Source organism: Anolis carolinensis, chromosome 6, assembly GCF_035594765.1.
Source record: "Anolis carolinensis isolate JA03-04 chromosome 6, rAnoCar3.1.pri, whole genome shotgun sequence".
Lineage (NCBI taxonomy): Eukaryota > Metazoa > Chordata > Lepidosauria > Squamata > Dactyloidae > Anolis > Anolis carolinensis.
Window position 1 is genome coordinate 49,884,882 of NC_085846.1, and position 20,912 is coordinate 49,905,793.

A 20,912-nucleotide genomic window follows, 5' to 3' on the forward strand; every position below is an offset into this window, starting at 1 on the left:
ATATAACCTGGCCAAATTATATTAAGAACCCATCAGTTGTTGGTAATGATATACCAGGTGTTGTAATGGCAAAATCAGTTGTGTGTCACTGAGGGCATGGATGGAAGTGAAAAAGAAATGAGATGATGCAGTGGAATGAATGTGAAGCCAAATGAGACTCCAGGACCCTTGTGGACTAGAAGCTAATAAATACTTTACATAAATAAAAATAAGTAAGTAATAGATGAAAAAGACTTTGTAGATGACATCTTTGTAGGGGTTTTACAAGATTCTCTTGTCTGTAAAGAAAGGTGGAAAGGCTGATGAAAAGAACTAATAAGAGATTGGGACTGATTGTAGCGTAAGTATTATTTCTTCTAGTATGTTTTGGAGCCATGGTTGTTGAAATGAAGGGTCATGTCCAGTTTTTGCAGTCATTCAAGCCTTATAAAGGTGGTCCAGGGAATAATCTGTTTTGGTATGAAAAAGGCCCTCACCTTCAAAAGATTAGTCATTGATCCTCAAGTGTGTGTCCTGAGACAATACAGTACTGCAGATAGCTATTCCTGACATCTAAGAGAAACAGCAGCAAGCATAACCTTAGATGATCACTCAGCCATGTGACAAGTTGTGTTAAGTCAACTAGCAACTAACTGGTATGTTTCTGCTTGAAATCGTTTGGTAAGATTCTGATCTTGAGGAAAATGTGATAATTGCTACAATTTCTCCCAGAGTAGCTGTTGATAGACAGTCATGTATGCCTGATAGTTATTGAGAGTCATGGTCAATAATATAGAGGACTACAATCTCATTCTTATTAAATCAAGCTCCCTCTCTTCTTTTTCCAGTAGAGTGAAATGTGATGCTTCATGACCTTTAGACTGAAAAGCCTTAACAATAATAGAATTAGGAATGGGTTGGTGAAAAGGAACCACACACTTTCTTTTTGAACTCTGTAGCAGTTCTCTATACAACACAACATTTGAAGTATAGATGAGGGTTTGGTGCTTTACAGGATTCTAATTTACCAACCCCAAAGGAATGGCATTGACAATGGTCAAAATCAAAGCCTGACAATTTTCAATTGCAAAAATATTATGGATGGGATAAGGAGCACTTTTTCTTCTTCAAATTATCACCTTTAGATTTCTTGCTCTTTGTAAAGGGAACATCTAAAATCCATGTAAAAATCATGCGTCTTCTGAACCAAAATCTCTAAATACTTCCCCAGATTGGATGGAACTACAAGATGTTTTGAAGTAGATGTTAGTGAAGCTAGAGGTAGTAATGTTGGCTGACAGAAACAAGTTCCTGGCACTTCCAGATACAACAGCTAGAACTTTAAAACTGAAGCTATCAGGTAGTGTCATCATCTCTGAGGATGCTTTTGAGGTCATTTTTTTCTGAAAGTCTTTTTCTTCAATAGTGAAAGTGATGTTTTAAAAGCTTGATCCTTGCAAGCAGCAAATCTCATATTGAGTTGCTTGTTCTTAAGCCCTTGTTTTCTTAAGGCTGGATGGTCCTTTTGGTCTCTTCCAACTACGATTCTATGAGAAGGGTTGTACTTCACAGAAGCAGTTGATTAGGGTTAATGTTCTAACGAATGGCTGCTGTGAAGAGTAAAACTACAGAGCATACAGAAAAGAGGGACCAAGATGGTCAGAGACAAAGACCAAGACTGATAAAGAACTTAGTGAACTGGGTATGAATAGCTTACAGAAAGGAAAACTAAAATAAGAATGATATGATTTATTTGCACTCTTAGCACTTTGGCCTAGATTCTTGAACCTTATCCATGATTTTAACATTTTATCTTGTATGTGGTTTTTATGACTTTTTTATGGTTTGATTATTGGTTTCATTGGTTTCTTGTCTTGTTTTTATTGTTCTATTCGGGCTTGGCCCCGTGTAAGCCGCCCCGAGTCCCTTCGGGGAAATGGAGCGGGGTATAAGAATAAAATTATTATTATTATTATTATTATTATTATTATTATTATTATTATTATTATTGACATAAATGGGCTATTCTACACTGACAGCAAATGCAGCATCTGGGATGCTGGATCAGGCCTGCATGGGGTCCTCATTGGGACTCCCTCAACTTTCTCAGAAGCAAGAGCAAGTCCCTACTACCCAGCCATGCCAGTCCTTGTTTGGTGCCATTGGGTAATTACCTTAGGGGGTCCATCCTCCATCCCACCCACTTTGACTTTCAAGTTGTGGCAGATCACAGTCACAACATGCCAACTGCCATCTTCACATACTGACTAATATAGGAGGGGAGGGGGACGACGACAGGGAGCAAGAGGGGAGTGTCATCCAATAAACATGAGGTGGAAGTCAAGACAGTTAGGAACTGGCCTAACAGTCTTGACTGCCTCTAAGTCAGGGGACTGCCCAAATCCTAGGTCATGAGTACGACTTTTTCCCAGTTTAGGTTAACCTGTGGCAAGGCTACATCAAGGGTTGAACTTCACAGCAGCAGCTGATGAGGCCTTGCCCTGTTTAACCTGGGTCAGTCCCGTGCGACATTTAGCCATCATGGGGTTCATCCAATTACACACCAACCTAAATGGTCAGTGTAAATTAGCCCTATGTTTAAATATCTGAAAGGATGCCTTATAGAAGATGAAGAAAGCTTGTTTTCTGTTGCTCCAGAGACTACAACAAAACAAATGGATAAGATTACAAGAGATTTCACCAAAATATTAGGAATAACATACTGACTGTAAAAGCTGTAAGAGCTGTTTGACAGTGGAACATAATGCCTCAGAAGGATGGCAATTATAGAGAAAAAGTTGTTTCAGTGCTATAAAATACTTGTGACTAAACTGGAGATTCATTTTCTAGCAAGACAATAACCCTAAACAATGGGGTGTTTTAAAGCAAGAACCCGGGCGCATTGTAATGACCCGTAAAACCCACAGCAAAATCAAAATAGTAAGATGTGGCTGTTTGCTATTTGTTCCCTGATACAATCTGACAGAGCTGGATGATTTTTACAAGTAGAAAAATGGGAAATTGCAGGATCTATATTTACAAAGCTTATGGAGATTTATCCAAAGCATTCACAGCTGTAATTGCTGCCAAAGGTGCTTCTATCAAATATTGAATATATAGTTGTATTCAAGGTGGTGAATTCCAATGTAACTAAAAACAGCAATTTGTTTTTGAAGTTTTGACTTTTGTACAACAGTAAAATGAATATTTTAATGGAATCATAGAATCTTGCAGTTCGAAAAGGCATCAAGGCCATTTTTTGCACCTTCACTTTTGAGTATCCTTTGTGTCAATCAATTAAAATTCCCTTGGTACAGATAAAATTGGAAATTTTGGGATGAATACTGCAGGGGATCATAAGTATCAAAAATTAATTGCATATAAAGTGACACCTGCTAAACAGATAATTTATCAACAATGCCAGATTTCCAATCTGAGAAAAACTGTCACAAATGCAGCGAATTGGGAAGTGATTAAAATTTACAACCATTATCAAGAATATTGCATATTTCTATCCAATCTTGTTGAAAACTATAAATGTAGGACAGCGTTGGGCAATCCTGTACAGGGCTGAGTAACTCTGATGGGCTAAATGTATATCCTGCTGACATGTGTTATATTCCTCACTTGACCTGGCATCAAATTTGACAGCACATCAAATCACCAAATTTGTGTAACAATAAAAAGGTGTTAAAATAATCAGGATATACTTGTTTTAAAAGTTTTTTCCCTTTCGGTGGCAAACCATTGAAAAGAATATCTTAGAGCAACCAGTGTCAACAGGTTTTACTAGTTTGCCTACCAACTCCAAGAGTGTAATTTGCTACTGAATTTGAACAGCTTGTAATTGGGGTGGCCCGGGAGTCCGCAAAAGTGACCTTACAAATAGCATGCAGTTGGTGGACTCCACCTTGCCCATCCCTAGTGGTCAAGCTGAAATGCCAATAGGTGGTATGCATAAGCTTGTTGACAATCTGCTTTTATACCTATTTTGCATACCTATATATTTGGGGTCACATAAAGAATTCTTAGGCAGAAAGGGATTAAGTGCGGAAAATGTTTAAGAAGCCCTGGTCTATACAATGATACAGTTATGTGGATTAGGAATTGGTTAACTAGCAGAACCCAAAGGGTGCTTATTAAAATAGCCCAGCTCATGCGGGAGAGAAGCAGCCAACATGGTGCCACAGGGTTCCATCCTGGCCCCAGTACTATTCGACCTCTCTATCAATGACTTGGATAATGGAATAGAGGGCAGGCTTGTCAAATCTGCAGATGACATCAAATAGGGAGGGATAGTTAATACCCCAGAGGTACTCCTGATCTACCAAGCTTGTAACTTTATCAAAAACAAAAATAACATTACTATGACATGACCTGCTTTTGAAAAAGATAGAATCAATCAATCAGTATGTATGCTAGCCAAAGGCCATGACAAAGAGTTATAAAATATACTGAACATTCAAGTTAGAAATACAAAAGACAGTAACCAAAGTTATATTCAAGTTTATATAGATAAAAGAATTTCAAGTTATAGGCAATTTTTTACATGAAAATCAATGAATACTTTGGATTTCCATGGCAATTTGTGGAGATTTCATCTAGCTCTCACCTTCTGATCTGTTTTGCAGCCAAAGCAAAAAAAGGGCCACTTTATGTGTTACATAATCATTGGAATGACTCAGAAAAAAATCTGAACCAAATCTACAATTAAGTTCCCACTTCCATTTGGCAGAAGGGCTTCCAGAAATCTTTCCCTGGGGTCAGTATACAGGAAACAGTTTATCATGTAGTGTACAGTGTCTTCCACCTGACATTGTCTACAAATATATAGTCTACTTTTTAATGGCACCTTATTATAGATAATTAGATTATTTCATGAAAAACCTCAGCATACTGATACACACACACACACACACTTAATGTACTCCGCCACCATCTCCCTGAAGGGATTTGGGGTGGCTCACAAAAGCTCTCAATAGAGCAACATTATACAATACAACAAGTACAAAAACGATACATGTTATTAATAAATTAATAACAATAAAATTTAACCAATTACTTGGAACAACAATAAATTTAAAAGAACTATAAAAACCAACAAGCTGAACACTGTATCAATTCCTGTAAAGTGCATGTGATCAAACTGCAAATCCTCGAAGGTAGTGACTTGGCCCTAATCACAAAACATGGTCAAAAGCTTGTGTTTTTTTTGTGTTTGTTTTGTTTTTTTCGTGTCAGAAGCAACTTCAGTCACTTCTGGAGTGAGAGAATTGGCCGTCTGCAAGGACGTTGCCCAGGGGTTGCCTGGATGTTTTGATGTTTTTACCATCCTTGTGGGAGGCTTCTCTCATGTCCCCGCATGGAGCTGGAGCTGATAGAGGGAGCTCATCTGCACTCTCCCCGGGTGGGAATTGAACCTGGCAGCTTTTAGGTCAGCAACCCAACCTTCAAGTCATGAGACTTTAGTCCACTACGCCATTGGGGGATCCAAAAGCTTCTTTAAAAACCATGTCAGCAGAACACTTGGGAGAGTGGGGACTACCCTGATATAGAAGCAAAGTCAGGGATATCTAGATCACTTAGGAATCTATTTTATATACCATCAGTATAAAGCAACTTCATATATAAGGCAAAGCCAGTTTTGAGGTAAAATTATGGATTTTGATATGACCTATGAATAAGTTGAGGGTCATTCCATGGAGAGGGCGGAGCACGATTGCTGTCTCGCCACCATTTTCCTACCTAGACATTTAAAAAGGTGCTATGGCTGAGAGATCAGAGGGAGTCAATTCTTCTTTTAGGTTTTCCTGCAAAGGGCTAATCTCTTCTCTTTCGCTAAACTACTCAGAAAAGGGGGTGGTTATTTTTTCAACACGAGTTAAGATACAGTCCTCATAGTGACCCATGGATAAGTTTTTTGACCAAAATTTGATCAAAACTTCTTTAAGGTCTATTGTAACAGTTGAATATATTCGAAGACGGAATGAAATGGGCAGGCAAGCAAATAAATACATAAAACCAGATTATTAAATCTATATCTATAATAAAGTGAAACCCTGTATGTGTGTATGTGGCACAGGTGTCTGCTCACACAGACAGCCTACAGCCTCCACAAACAGGCTATAGTTCCCAGTGCTGAGGAGCCACCAAGTCACTCCTTTCCACTGACATTGCAGTTACAGCGAGTGCCATGAACATGTATACCAATCCCTGCCAATGTCCTCCCCAAACACTACAGCCCACCACGCAAGGAATGCTTTCATTTGGGGACCATTTCATCCTAGATTTTGCATTTTCCTCCACCAGAGGCAGGCATCCCAGGATTTTCCATTGGTGTGGAATTTGCATGACCCCGCTTACTGCCCTTCCCTTTCAAATCTGTCTGCATAACAAACACAGCAGAAGTGAGCAGCAACTAAACTTTCTGGAGGAGTTGGAGGATTGACTCCACATGGTGGAAGTTCTAGTTCCCTCTGCATCAAGTCAGAGCACTGTGACTCCTACTGGGGAATTTAGAGCAGTTGTAGTTCACCTACACCCAGAATGCTATGAACCCAAACAATGATGGCTATGGGCCAAATGTGCCATGCATACCTGATATGCCCAGATTTGAATACTGGTGGGTTTGGAGGGGAATTGGTCTGGACATTTGGGAGTAGTAGGTACTGGGATTTATAGTTCACCTGCAATGAATGAGCACTCCAAACCCCTCTGGTGATGGTCCAGGACCAAACTTGGCACACAAAGCCACAATAACCAAAGGAACACATTGGACATGTCCAGAGAAACAGTGGCCCCCACCAACAATGGACCGGGACCAAACTTTGCACAGAGAAGCCTCATGACCAAATGAACATACTGCAGGGGTTTGTGGGAATGGGCCTTGATTTTGGGAGTTGTAGTTCACCTGCATCCAAAGAGCACTGAACCCAGCCAAAGACATACTGACAGATGTTTTGGGACAATTGCCCCTGGAATCTGGGAGTTGTAGCAGTTCACCCCCAACCAGAGAGTACTGCAGCGAGACGATGACCAGCCAACGACAGATCTGGACCACACTTGGTACACAGACCCAAAATGGCCACCTCCGAATACTGGCAGGGTTTGGGGAGGATTGACCCACGATTCTGGGAATTGCAGTTCACCCACTCCAAACTGAGAATACCTAACACAGACAAATAATGCCTCTTTCAAATAACCCGGGCATAGCCGGGTCCCCAAACTAGTAACTATATAAATGGAAGTACACATTGTGATGTATGAAGCAAAGAATGATAGTGACCCAGGGACAAAGGTCGGATATAAATAAAGTTAATGATGATGATAGAATTTTAGCAGTAATTTAATAAAATATTAATATTAATACTTTGTGTGAGCAGGTAGGCTTCTAAGAAGCAGTCAGAAATATGCTTGATGTCAAACACCTTCTGGGATCTAGAAACTTGGTGGCCTTATCTCTCGGAATATATAATCAATGATTTCATTAATCAAAGGAAAAACAAGTATATGAATACTATATATATATATATATATATATATATATATATATATATATATATAAAATACAAAACAAGACTGGTATAGGAAATGGTTTATTCTAACCAATAAAATAGACAGAGAGGATAAATATAGCACTTTGCCTTCCACATGGTTAAATTGATGCAATGACATCATTTGGAATTGCTGTTCCAAGAGAGAAGGGCGAAGGTATGGGCAACGGGAGATACACATATAAAGAATGTATAAAGTGCCATATAAGGTAAAGTGACTTTTGGAATAATGTATATCAAGATAAGACTTGTATGGCAAAAGTTTGTTAATTGAATTGATGTATCAATAAATAGAAAAGAACACCTTCTCGTCTCCTTTGTGGGTTGCTACCCACCCCCGTTTTCAACACCCCTTAGTGGAGCCTCCGGTGGCCAAGGGGATAAAAGCCTCATGACTTGAAGTTTCCAAACCTTTGATCATTTTGGTCACCCCTCTCTGGACAAGTTCTAGCTTATCAATATTCCTCTTGAACTGTGGTGCCCAGAACTGTACACACTTCTATTTTTCTTGCCTAGATGTACTACCTTAACATTTGTCTCTGTTGAATTTAATTTTGTTATAATCAGTTTGCAGTTGCTGAGCTGAATAACAAAGAAATGTTTGAAACCTCTGTAAGTCTTTATCATTCTAGGTCTCTGGAGAACTACTTTTTAAACGATGGGTCCTGACCCTAAATGTGTCTACTTAGCTCAATGTTGTAGTCGCAAAAAAAAAAAAAAATGGCAACAGTAAACATTTCTGAATGCCACCTAAATGGCAGTTTTAGATATTTGCATGAATCTGTTAGTAACAATACGTAGTAATTGGACTCCACAAAATGCTTCAGCTGTACTTTATAAAAAGGGAAAATAAGCTTGTTTAGTAAGTCTTTTACAAATGTTGATTTATTATCCATAAATGTTTGTGTGTGTGTGCGTGCATGTGTATACATGCGTGTGTGTATGTGTGTGTGTGTGTGTGTGTGTACACACACACACACACACACACACACAGAAAATATTCTTAGGTGGAATGTGGTTGGGAGTGGAAAAAGTTTGAAAAGCTCTCCAAAGTATCCACTCCAGTGGTGAAGCAGCCTGTATTGCCTCTGTGTTGCCACTGCCACCGCTTTAGCCAGCCAGAAAACTCCATGCAAGTTCCTGGCTGTTGGAAATGCCTCTGCTAATGTCAACAAGAAAGGGGATAATCTTTTCTCCTTCTTGCTTGTTCCATGGGTGCCCCATTCTGACATCAGCAGAGGTACCCACAAGGGCCAGTGGTTGGCTAAGAGTGGTGTCAGTGTAGGCAAGCACCTAGTCTACTTTTCTCCATACAGTAATCTACAAAACCTTATGCTACCAACTTCATTCTCTCAGCCTCTAAGGTAGGGGTTCTCAAACGTTTTCTGCCAAGGAGCCCTTTTTGAAGCAAAAGTTTCTCGTGGAGTCCCAAGAAATCTGTATATATAAAAATGCAGCCTGTGTATGTTAGTGCACATAGAACTCAAAAAGTAGTCGGCCAATTAACTTGATATTTTGATACAACGTTGCATTCCAATACGCGCATGTTTTGAGTAAAATGCGTTTGAGGGAGGGAGAACCATGGATGATGGGATATGCAGTACATACAACCACTTCAGCTCCGGACCAAGATCAGGACCAAACCTGGCACATAGAGCCCCTCATAAACCATTTCATGTCCTGGTGCAGTTAGAGAGGACAGACCGCAGATGATGGGATTTGTATTACCTTCACCTGAAACGGCTCCCACAGACTATTGCGACCCTCACGAACGACGGACATGGATCAGATTCGGCACACAGACACCCCATTACCCACTTCACGTCCTGGTGCCGACTGGAGGAGGGTGGACCACAAACGATGGGATTTGCAGTACCTTCACCTGATTCAGCTCCAACTTCAGCAGACCAGAGACCCACACAAATGATGGACCAGGACAAAACTAGACACACAGACTCTCCATTACCAACAGAAAATACTGGAAAAGTTTGAGGAAAACAGACCTTGATTTACAGGAGTTATAGTTCACTAGCAACCAGAGAAATTGTGACCCCCACCGACAATGGACCAGGACGAAACCTGGCACAGAGAACCTCCATGACCAACTTAACATACTGCTGTGATATGTTGGAATTGACCTTGATTATGAGAGTTGTAATTAACCCTTACCCAGAATGCACTAAACCCAGCCAAAAACAGATCTGGACCAAACTTGGCACAGACTCAATATGGCCAACTCTATATACACGCAGGAGTTGGGGGTGACTGCCCAGGGAATCATACTAATTCCGACCAACATGGTGTTCGAGTACAAACGACTACAATTGCCAACACACCTTGCATTCGCAATGACTATCAATAAAGTGCAGGGGCAATCTTTGCAAATGTGCTGTTAGAAATTTGAAATCAAAGGCTTCTCTCATGGGCAATTATACATCGCATGCTCCAGAATCAGCAAATCGTCTGAACTAAATGTTTATGCAGAAAATGGACAAACCAAAAATGTAGTCAATCCACTAGCTTTGCAATAAAAAGGATTTTTTGGGGGGAAAACTCTTTTCCCTTCTTTTCATTTCATTCCATAGACATAGCAACACAAGGCAGGGAACTGAATTGAATGATGTGTTTTCTGTTGTGAATTTATGTTCACAACAATACTATTATTTACTTACACATTCATTAGATATCATACTAGGCACAGCGAAACGTGGCCGGGTTTAGCTAGTGTTTATACATTATAGATACAAGAACCCTTTACATATGAAATCTGTTAAGTTTAACCTGAGTAATATTAATGCCTTTGTGACACACAAACTGGCCATTTTTTCTCTGGCTGGCAGGATCTCAGAATGCCTCAGTGAGAAACCTTCCCTGAAACCTACTGTACTTGCCAGCGCCATGTTTCTTCCCCGGTTCTCCTCTGAGTCTGTGTCTTTCATAACACACAGGATTACATTTTTAATATATATATATATATATATATGTTCATATTTTAATGTATTTGCTCTATTATAATAGTATTTTGTCATGTTTATTATTAGCTGCCTTTAGATCCTATATTGAGAGAAAAGAGTGGTAAAAACCAAGTAAATAAAATTAAGCAAATAAATAAATCACAGTGTATGAAGGTTTATCTAAACCATTAGGATAATCTAATCCAACATTTTTCATGGAGGAATACATAACTATAGTATGGCAAAAGATGCTCGTCGACCCTCAGTTTAAGAACTCCAAAGAAGAGTCCATCACCATCCAAGGCAATCTACTACACTGTGGAATAGCTCTTAGGTGAATTTTTCCTTGTAATTTAAACCCATACATAAAATCATAGAATCATAGAGTTGGAAGAGACCTCGTGGGCCATCCAGTCCAACCCCCTGCAAGAAGCAGGAAAATCTCAATCAAAGCACCCTGGACAGGTGGCCATACATTCATGTCCTGTTCTCTCACTGGAATTATGTTGTCAAAGGCTTTCATGGCCAGAATCACAGGGTTGTTGTGTGTTTTCCGAGCTGTATGGCCATGTTCCAGAAGTATTCTCTCCTGACATTTCACCCACATCTATGGCACAACCTCACAACCTCTGAGGATGCCTACCACAGATGTGGGCGAAACGTCAGGAGAGAATGTTTCTGGAACATGGCCATCCAGCCCAGAAAACACACAACAACCCTCTTTGGAATTGTTTGCAACTGTGTCTTCAATGTCTCAACTTTAAGAAACCCCCACCCACCATGAACTCCATTTCCTTTCAGTCCATGGGATCTCACCCAGCATTTTCCTATATTTACTGAAATCATCTCTCTTCATTGTCTTGGGTCCATGTACAACTAACTACACTTGTTTTTTCTGTGTAAAAAATCCCAGAAGAACACTGTCATTCCCATCCAAGGATGCAGACTACTTCCATTAAGATGATCAGTTCTTTCTAACTGGTTAAGATCAGTTTGATTACCCATTTAACTCTCTGCCTTTTGGAAAATTTTAACTGTATCCAAGGACATGGGGAATGTGTTGGGCCCTATATTCTTGGCAGAACTTGACTTCTAAGGATAATTGAAATCTCCTCTTGCTATCATATCACTCATTTTTCAATCTTTGGTTATATGTTCTAGGAAGGCATCATTCAAATCTTCAATCAGTGTATTATTAGACCCATTTGCCATCCCTCATGATTATGCTTGTGTTGTTTTCCTTTCCTTTAAGTTTTTACTCAAATGTACACAATGTTTTCACATCATTTAAGTCCTACATCTCTTTAAGTCATGCATCGTCATTTGCTTTTAAATTAAAACTGTGGATAGTTTCAGCCCTGAAAATCTTTTATTCAAGCAGTATGTAGATATAATGTAATTTTTTTCAGGGGTTTTTCTCAACCCTTTATAATCAATAGGGTGAAAACTCATCTACTTCTAAAAAAATCTGTGTGAAAATTTTTTGGGGGGCTGAGTCCTAAATGCAAAGAATTTCAGTGCTTAGATCAGTATACACCATATTTTCTGAATAAGGAAATCATTTCATCAATGGTAAAAGTATTTTGCCAGATAGAAATGCTAACCCTGCTTGACTTTACTGCATAGTGCGCCCTGAAGCATGTACTTAGATTTATATCATAGGCCCATAATCATACTGACAGAAGATTATATAACCTTGTTATACTCAGGCAAAAACTCCAAGAAAATGTAGAAAGAAATACATTGCTTTCACCCCTTTGTTATGAGCTAGAATTTCCCCCTCTCTCTATATGCTTGTAGAAGATATAAACAGCAAACTCATATTCTGAAAATTGAATAGAAATCCACAGGAATGTTTATTAAATTGCTTGATGGGTTTTAAACATAAAATGTAATAAAATACTGCAATGAACTTAGTTCTCTTTGATAAATGTAATTTTTTCTACTTGAAATAAAAGATTGCATTTTTCTGGAGCTGGAGATATAAGGATATGAAATAACGGCAAAGTAACGTAACAGTGACGAGGATAAAAAGATCACAAAAATTATGACTTTCCTTTTACCACCACAACCACCTCATCCTCCTTACCATGAATTCTTCCAGTGTTTGGTAAATCTTCCCACGAAACTCACAGTAGTTTTTCCTTTCTTTGCACAGTGGGCAACACTGACTAGTGTCAACATGAATACAACGGGGATGAAGTCTGGGACACTCTGGTTGAATGCAAAGAGGGCCCTCTTCGGTGCAAAGGCAAGGACAAGCAGAGGGACCAGGAGTAAATTTCTCTCCAATCGCATAAACAAAACCACTCTCATCTACACAGCCTTTTCCACGGTAGTCTGGATAAGCATATTCCTCTGCAGGGTCAGGAGTGGTACTCGCAATAATATCCATGAGGGAGGAATCTTCAGCAGCTTGAAGATTCTGATGCACACCATAAACTTGGTCTTGGGATGGTTGGCTTCCAAACTTACTTCTTGTGGCCTGACTACTCAAACCTTGTTTTTGCTTAGTCCAAGATTCTTTATTAGAGTAATTTCTGGTGCTTTTGCTCTTCCAGTCTTTTGTGCCCTCTTCCCTCCCATTTCTGCCCATTTCATTCGTCTTCCCTAATCCGGTCTGATTCTGGCTATCCCGATTTGATGTATGGTCCCTCTTTTCTTGGTTTGGCTTCATTTCCTGCTTGTCTTGAGTCTTAGACAGTTTTTGCAGAGATGTAGTAGAACTACAGATAGCAACCATCAGAAAGCAAGTCACAAGGAGGGAACCAGAGAAAGCTCCAGTTGCCATTGCAGTGTTGCTGTGCATTACCTAAGGCATCCCAGAAGGGTAGAAGATGATTTATTCACATCAAAAGGAATTTCTCTGACAACCCACAGGCCCTGGGAAGAGATCAGTTAGAAAGGATTCAGATAATAGTCTGCCTTAAAAAACAAACAGTAAATACTTTATCTGTAATGTATAGAAAGCAAAAAGAAGTAACTTGAAGCAATGTACATGGAAGACTAAATTTCAGATTACAGTACAGTCATACACAGTATTTTTTTGACACTCTTGCATAAGATAAGGCTTCTCGGCTTCAATTTTTAAAAAAATTAACTCGGGAGATACACCCTGGAGTTGAGGGGAAAGAAGGATTGCATGCTATATTACAGTAGAGTCTCACTTATCCAACATAAATGGGCCGGCAGAACATTGGATAAGCGAATATGTTGGATAATAAAGAGGGATTAAGGAAAAGCCTATTAAATTATGTTATGATTTTACAAATTAAGCACCAAAATATCATGTTTAACAACAAATTTGACAGAAAAAGTAGTTCAATACGCAGTAATGCTATGTAGTAATTACTGTATTTACAAATTTAGTACCAAAACATCACAATGTATTGAAAACATTGACTACAAAAACATGGACTACTAAAAGGCAGACTGCGCTGGATAATCCAGAACGTTGGATAAGCGAATGTTGGATAAGTGAGAGACTACTGTACTATCTGAGCATTCTAGATAATATATACTTAGTAAAGCTTGACAATATTTATTTTGTGAATCACTTTGCTGGTTTTCAACAAACTGGATATACACACAAATAAATAAAAACGCTCAAAACAGACTCCAGAATGACCATCCAACATAGTTCCACTATTGATCTACACATAACAACAACAACAACAACAACAACAACAAATATTTTTATTTCCTGCCATCATCTCCCCTCAGGGACTCGGGGTGTCTCACATGGGGCAAGGCCCAACAACAAAATTGAGAAAAAATGAACAAAAATATATAATACACAATTCACAGTATAAAAATAGAATAAAAACAGCAATATAGTATAAAACAACAATATTATAACAATAATTGATAATACCAACTGGCAACCAGGCACAATTTCTGTCGCCTTCATGGTGGGTAGACTAAAGCAGCAGTACAGAATAGGATGATAACTATTCGTTCAGTCGCTTTTGACTCTTCATGACCTCATGGACCAGCCCACGCCAGAGCTCCCTGACAGCTGTCGCCATTCCCATCTCCTTCAAGATGGAGTCAGTCACTTCAAGGATGCCATCCATCCGTTTTGCCCTTCGTCGGCCCCTCTTCCTTTTTCCCCAGCATCATTATCTTCTCTAAGCTTTCCTGTCTTCTCATGATGTCCAAAGTACTTCATCTTTGCCTTTAATAGCCATCCCTCCGGTGAGCAGTCGGGCATTATTTCCTAGAGTATGGACAGGTTGCATCTTCTTGTGGTCCAAGGCACTCAGAATTTTCCTCCAACACCACAGTTCAAATGCATCTATCTTCCTTCGGTCAGCCTTCCTTATGGTCCAGCTCTCGCATCCATAGGTCACTATTGGGAATATCATTGCTTTAACTATGCGGACCTTCGTTGCCAGTGTGATGTCTCTACTCTTCACTATTTTATCGAGATTGGTCATTGCTCTCCTCCCAAGGAGTAAACGTCTTCTGATTTCCTGTCTGCAGTCTGCACCTGCAGTAATCTTGCGCCTAAAAATATAAAGTCTGTCACTGCCTTCACATTTTCTCCCTCAATTTGCCAGTTATCAACCATCTGGTTGACATAATCTTGTTTTTTTATGTTTAACTGCAACCCAGTTTTTGCACTTTCTTCTTTCACCTTGGTTATAAGGCTCCTCGGCTCCTCCTCTTTTTCAGCCATCAAAGCTGCATATCTGAGATTGTTAATGTTTCTTCAAGCAATTTTAATTCCAGCCTTGGATTCCTCAAGTCCTGCATGTTGCAGGATATGTTCTGCATACAAGTTGAATAGGTAAGGTGAGAGAATACAGCTCTGCCATACTCCTTGCCCAATCTTGAACTGTCTGTTCTGTGGTCTGTTCTTACTTTTGCTACTTGGTCGTTATACAGATTCCTCAGGAGATAGACATGACATGGTATCCTCATACCACCAAGAACTTGCCACAATTTAATATGATCCACACAGTCAAAGGCTTTAGAATAGTCAATAAAACAGAAATAGAAGTTTTTCTGAAACTCCTTATCTTTCTCCATTATCCAGCAGATATTGGCGATTTTGTCTCTCATTTCTCTGCCTTTTCTGAATGCAGCTTGTACATCTGGCATGTATTGCTGGAGTCTACCTTGCAGGATCTTGAGCATTACCTTACTGGCATGGGAAATAAGTGCCACTGTACAAATGTTTGAGCATTTTTTTAGTGTTTCCCTTTTTTTGGTATGGGGATATAAGTTGTTTTTTTTCCAATCTGATGGCCATTCTTGTGTTTTCCGTATTTGCTGGCATATGGCATGCATCACCTTGACAGCATCATCTTTCAAGATTTTAAACAACTCAGCTGGGATCCCATCGTCTCCTGCTGCCTTGTAGCAATGCTTCTTAAGGCCCATTCAATATCACTCCTCAGAATGTCTGGTTCTAATTCACTCACCACACCGTCAAAGTTATCCTTGATATTATTATCTTTCCTATACAGAACTTCTGTATAGTCATGCCACCTTCTCTTGATCTCTTCAGCTTCTATTAGGTCCTTGCCATCTTTGTTTTTGATCATGTCCATTTTTGCCTGAAATTTATCTCTAATGTTTCTAATTTTCTGGAAGAGGTATCTTGTCCTTCCTATTCTATTGTCTTCCACTTCCATGTATTTATTGTTTAAAAATAGTTCCATATCTCTTCTGGCTAACATCTGGAATTGTGCATTAATTGGGCATATCTTCCCCTATCACTGTTTCCTTTTGCTTTCCTTCTTTCTTCGGCTACTTCCAGTGTCTCAGCAGACAGCCCATCTTACTATCTTGGTTTTCTTTTTCTTTGGGACGTACTTAGTTGCCGCCTCCTGAACAATGTTGCAAACTTCTGTCCATAGTTCTTCTGGGACTCTATTTATTAAATCTAGTCCTTTAAATCTATTATTCACCTCCACTGCATATTCACTAGGAACATTTGTGAGAGCATATCTGTATGTTTTCCCTAATCTTTTTAGTCTGATTCTAAATTGTGCAATAAGAAGTTCATGATCTGAACTACAGGTCTTGTTTCATCAACTGGATGGATGTCCACCACCTTTGGATGTAGTCAATCTGATTTTGGTGCTGACCATCTGGTGAAGTCCACGTATAAAGCCATCTTTTAGGTTGTTGGAAGAGAGTGTTTGTTATGCACAGTGAGTTTTCCTGAAAAAATTCTATCTACGTCCCACTTCATTTTGTTGTCCCAAATCATGCTCGCCTGTTATCCCACTTGTCATTTGACTACCCACCTTAGCATTCCAGTCTCCTGTAATGAAAATAATGTCTCTTTTTGGTGTATTATCCAGTAAGTGCTGCAGATCCTCATAGAACTGATCTACTTCTGCTTCTTCAGCAGCTGTGGTTGGGCCGTATATTTGGATCACTGTGATGTTAATTCTACAATGTAGATGCAACCTAAAACAATAATTTTATGCAAGAGCAAACATTTCAAGTATCATATCCTATGTGGAAACATTGTGGTATTTTGGTGGTAAATTTGTAAATACAGTAATTACTACATAGCATTACTGCGCATGGAACTACTTTTTCTGTCAAATTTGTTGTATAACATGATGTTTTGGTGCTTAATTTGTGTAATGATGACCTAATTTGATGTTTAATCAGCTTTTCCTGAATCCCTTCTTATTATCCAACATATTCACTTATCCAACGTTCTGCCAGCCTGTTTATGTTGGATAAGTGAGACTCTACTGTATATTGATAATGTTATATTATCTGCTTAGAACTGGATTATATGAGGCCCCTTCTACACAGCTGGATAAAATGCACACTGAAGTGGATTATATGGCAGTGTGGAGTCAAGATAATCCAGTTCAAAGCAGATAATATAAGATTCTAAATGGGTTATATAGCTGTGTGGAAGGGCCTTGAGTCTACATTGCCATATAATCCAGTTAAAATCATATAATCTGTGTTTTATAGGCAGTGGGGAAGAGGCTTGAGGCCTAACTGTGCCTGTCCCCTGGGCTGAGTAGGTTGCTAGGAGACCAAGTGGGCAGAGTTCTAACTGGCAGCAACTGGATAAAAAACAATTATTCCTTTCCCTCTAATTAGGACTTTATTTTTCTTTTATTTTTGTTGTATGAACGTAGAGGCATGGATGAGGGGTTGTGTTGCCAAGTTTAGTGTTTCTGGGATGTGTAGTTTTGTTGTTTTGTCCTAGGGCAAATTTTTTTATCCTTTTATATATATAGATTTAATATAATAAAAGTGAACACATGTATGTATATGGGCAGCGATGTCTGTGGCAGATTTTTTATTGGCTCCCACTTCCAGAGACAACTGTGATCCCCACCGATGATGGATCTGGAGCAAACTTGGCACACAGAACCCGCATGATCCATCAGAAAATACTGGGGGGGACTGACCTTGAGTTAGGGGAGTTGTAGTTCACCGACACCCAGAGAGCACTGTGAACCCAAATGAAAATAGATCTGGACCAAATCATGAATACCTGATATACTCAAATTTGAAAACTGGTGGAATTTGGGGAAATTGACCTTGACCTTTGGAAGCTGAAGTTGCTGAGATTTATAGTTCACCTGCAATCAAAGAACACTGAGCTGCACCAATGGTGGACCTGGACCTAACATGGCTCACAGAACCCCCATGACCAACAGACAATGTTGAAGGGGTTTGGGGAATGCACCTTGATTTGCGGGAGTTGTAGTTCACCTACATCCAAAGAGCACTGTGAACCCGGGCCAATGGATCAGAACCAAACTCTCCATGCATACCCAACATGGCCTCCTTTGAATACAGATGGAATATGGAGGGACTGACCCACGATGTTGGAAGTTGTAGTTTCTAATGGAAGCATTCATCAACAACAAAAGCAAAAAAACTACTTTTTTCTAACAAATTACCTACGTGGGGCAGGTCAGGGTAAATTGTAGGGGGGAACTGAGAAATATATACACATATATTCAGTTTTATCATACTTATTTACTGTATTATTATAAGTGTAGATGTTGGAAGTTATAGTTTCTAATGGAAGCATTCATAAACAACAAAAGCAAAAATTCACTTTTTTCTAACAAATTACCTACGTGGGGCAGGTCGGGGTAAACTGTAGGGGGGAATTGAGAAATATATACACATATATTCAGTTTTATCATACTTATTTACTGTACTATTATAAGTGTCTTATTTAACTTACTACATAGAGCTTTATTAAGTTGCATCAAGCTTTGTTGTTTGGTTTGGTTTGGTGATATGGCCTGAGGGTGAATCAATACAATTAATTTATTTAACAAATTACCTAACTGATATATATTACTTAACATCTAAAAACAAACAATGCCTTTTTTTTTCAAATAACTCAGGCATTGTCAGGTAGCCAAGCTAGTTACAAAGAGAAACATAGAAGTTTGCATGGGCTAACTTCGGTCCTCCAGGTGTTTTGGACTGAAGTCGAAAACACCTGGCAGGCTGAAGTTTGCCCATGCCTGATGCATAGTGTCTAGTAAATACAGTAGAGTCTTGCTTATCCAACATAAACGGGCTAGCAGAACGTTAAGGTAAAGGTAAAGGTTTCCCCTGACGTTAAGTCCAGTCATGTCTGACTCTGGGGGTTGGTGCTCATCTCAATTTCTAAGCCGAAGAGCCGGCGTTGTCCATAGACAACTCCAAGGTCATGTGACCGGCATGACTGCATGGAACGCAGTTACCTTCCCGACAGAACGGTACCTATTGATCTACTCACACTGGCATGTTTTCGAACTGCTAGGTTGGCAGGAGCTGGAGCTAACAGTAGCCACTCACGCTGCTCCTGGGGTTTGAACCTGGGACCTTTCGGTCTGCAAGTTCAGCAGCTCAGCGCTTTAACGCGCCACCGGGGCTCCTTAAGGAGAACATTGGATAAGCGAAAATGTTGAATAAGGAGGGATTAAGGAAAAGCCTATTAAACATAAAATTACAGTATGATTTTACAAATTAAGCACCAAAACATCATGTTTTCAACAAACTGACAAAAAAGCAGTTCAATACACAGTAACGTTATGTAGTAATGTCTGTATTTACGAATTTAGCACCAAAACATCACCACACTTACTACAAAAACATTGACTACTAAAAGGCAGACTGCGTTGGATAATACAGAACGTTGGATATGCGAAGGTTGGATAAGCGAGATTCTACTGTTGATGCAAACAGGATATCCTGATACACTGTGTTGTGGAAGGCTTTCATGGCCGGGATCACTGGGTTGTTGTATGTTTTTTGGACTGTATGGCCATGTTCCAGAAGTATTCTCTCCTGTGGGCGAAACGTCAGGAGAGAATACTTCTGGAACATGGCCATACAGCCCAAAAAACATACAGTAGAGTCTCACTTATCCAAGCTAAACAGGCCGGCACAAGCTTGGATAAGCAATTATCTTGGATAATAAGGAGGGATTAAGGAAAAGCCTATGAAACATCAAATTAGGTTATGATTTTACAAATTAAGCACCAAAACATCATGTTATGCAACAAATTTGACAGAAAAAGTAGTTCAATATGCAGTAATGTTATGTTGTAATTACTGCATTTACGAATTTAGCACCAAAATATCACGATATATTGAAAACACTGACTACAAAAATGGCTTGGATTATCCAGAAGCTTGGATAAGCGAGACTCTACTGTACAACAATCCTGATACACTTCGCAAGCTGGATGTTGAGTCTCCATCTATCACAAATGCATTAGGAATAACGGAGGAGAGGGCTGAGGGGGGGACACAGCTTCAAGGAATTTGCGAGGAGATGCAAGTAGGCATATGGAAAGGCAAGACACGTTGGATGAACCGTCCGTTGCAGCACAAACCTGGCGCCGCCATCGAGGCGCCTTGACAGCTGCCTCCAGACGCGGCTGCGCAGGTAATGCCGACTGTCGGCTGCCCGCAACATCCCCTCCGCACGGCTCACACGTCGCGCAACTTTCCCGCCTCCCCCCTCAGCAGCCGAAAGTTCCCTTTCCCCGGCAAGCGAGCCAGCGAGCGGCCTTGCTAACCTCTTGAAGCATTTCCCGGCCGGCTGGGCCAGGCCCCGTCGTCCCATTCCCTTCAGCATCCCTGGCTGGCTACGGCTACTCCTTCGGGCGGGAAGCTGGGCCTCGGCGGCGCTGCTCCGCTTGGCTTCTCATCCCCGTCCCTCGCGAGGCGCAGGCGGGAAACTGGGCCTCCGAGCAGAACTGCCAAGCACATCAATACACCGGCGCGGCCTCGTGGCGCGAGGAGGGAATAAAAGGAGCGAAGGCGGTTTGCACCTGACAAGCGGGCTTGTTTCCTCCGCGCGCGCTTCCCTCTCGCCTGTGCTCCGCCAAAAGGCGCCTCCCCGCCCAGACAGGGAGCAAATGGCAGGCGAGGCTGAGGGAAGGAGGCGAAGGCGGAAGATACTGACAGGGCCCTCCCT

At 40.2% G+C, this 20,912-nt stretch overlaps 1 protein-coding gene across 1 annotated transcript in view; it reads right to left on the minus strand.

Moving 5' to 3' along the window:
* The window catches only part of vwc2 (von Willebrand factor C domain containing 2), a 32,470-nt gene extending 11,558 nt beyond the window's left edge, over window positions 1-20,912 (minus strand). Inside the window, exons 1-2 of the mRNA XM_003222229.4 lie at window positions 20,512-20,912; window positions 12,576-13,369 (exon numbers count right to left, since the gene is read on the minus strand). Coding sequence (XP_003222277.2) covers window positions 12,576-13,295 — 720 coding nt within the window. The 5' untranslated portion in view covers window positions 13,296-13,369; window positions 20,512-20,912. The remainder of the gene's footprint in view (window positions 1-12,575; window positions 13,370-20,511) is intronic.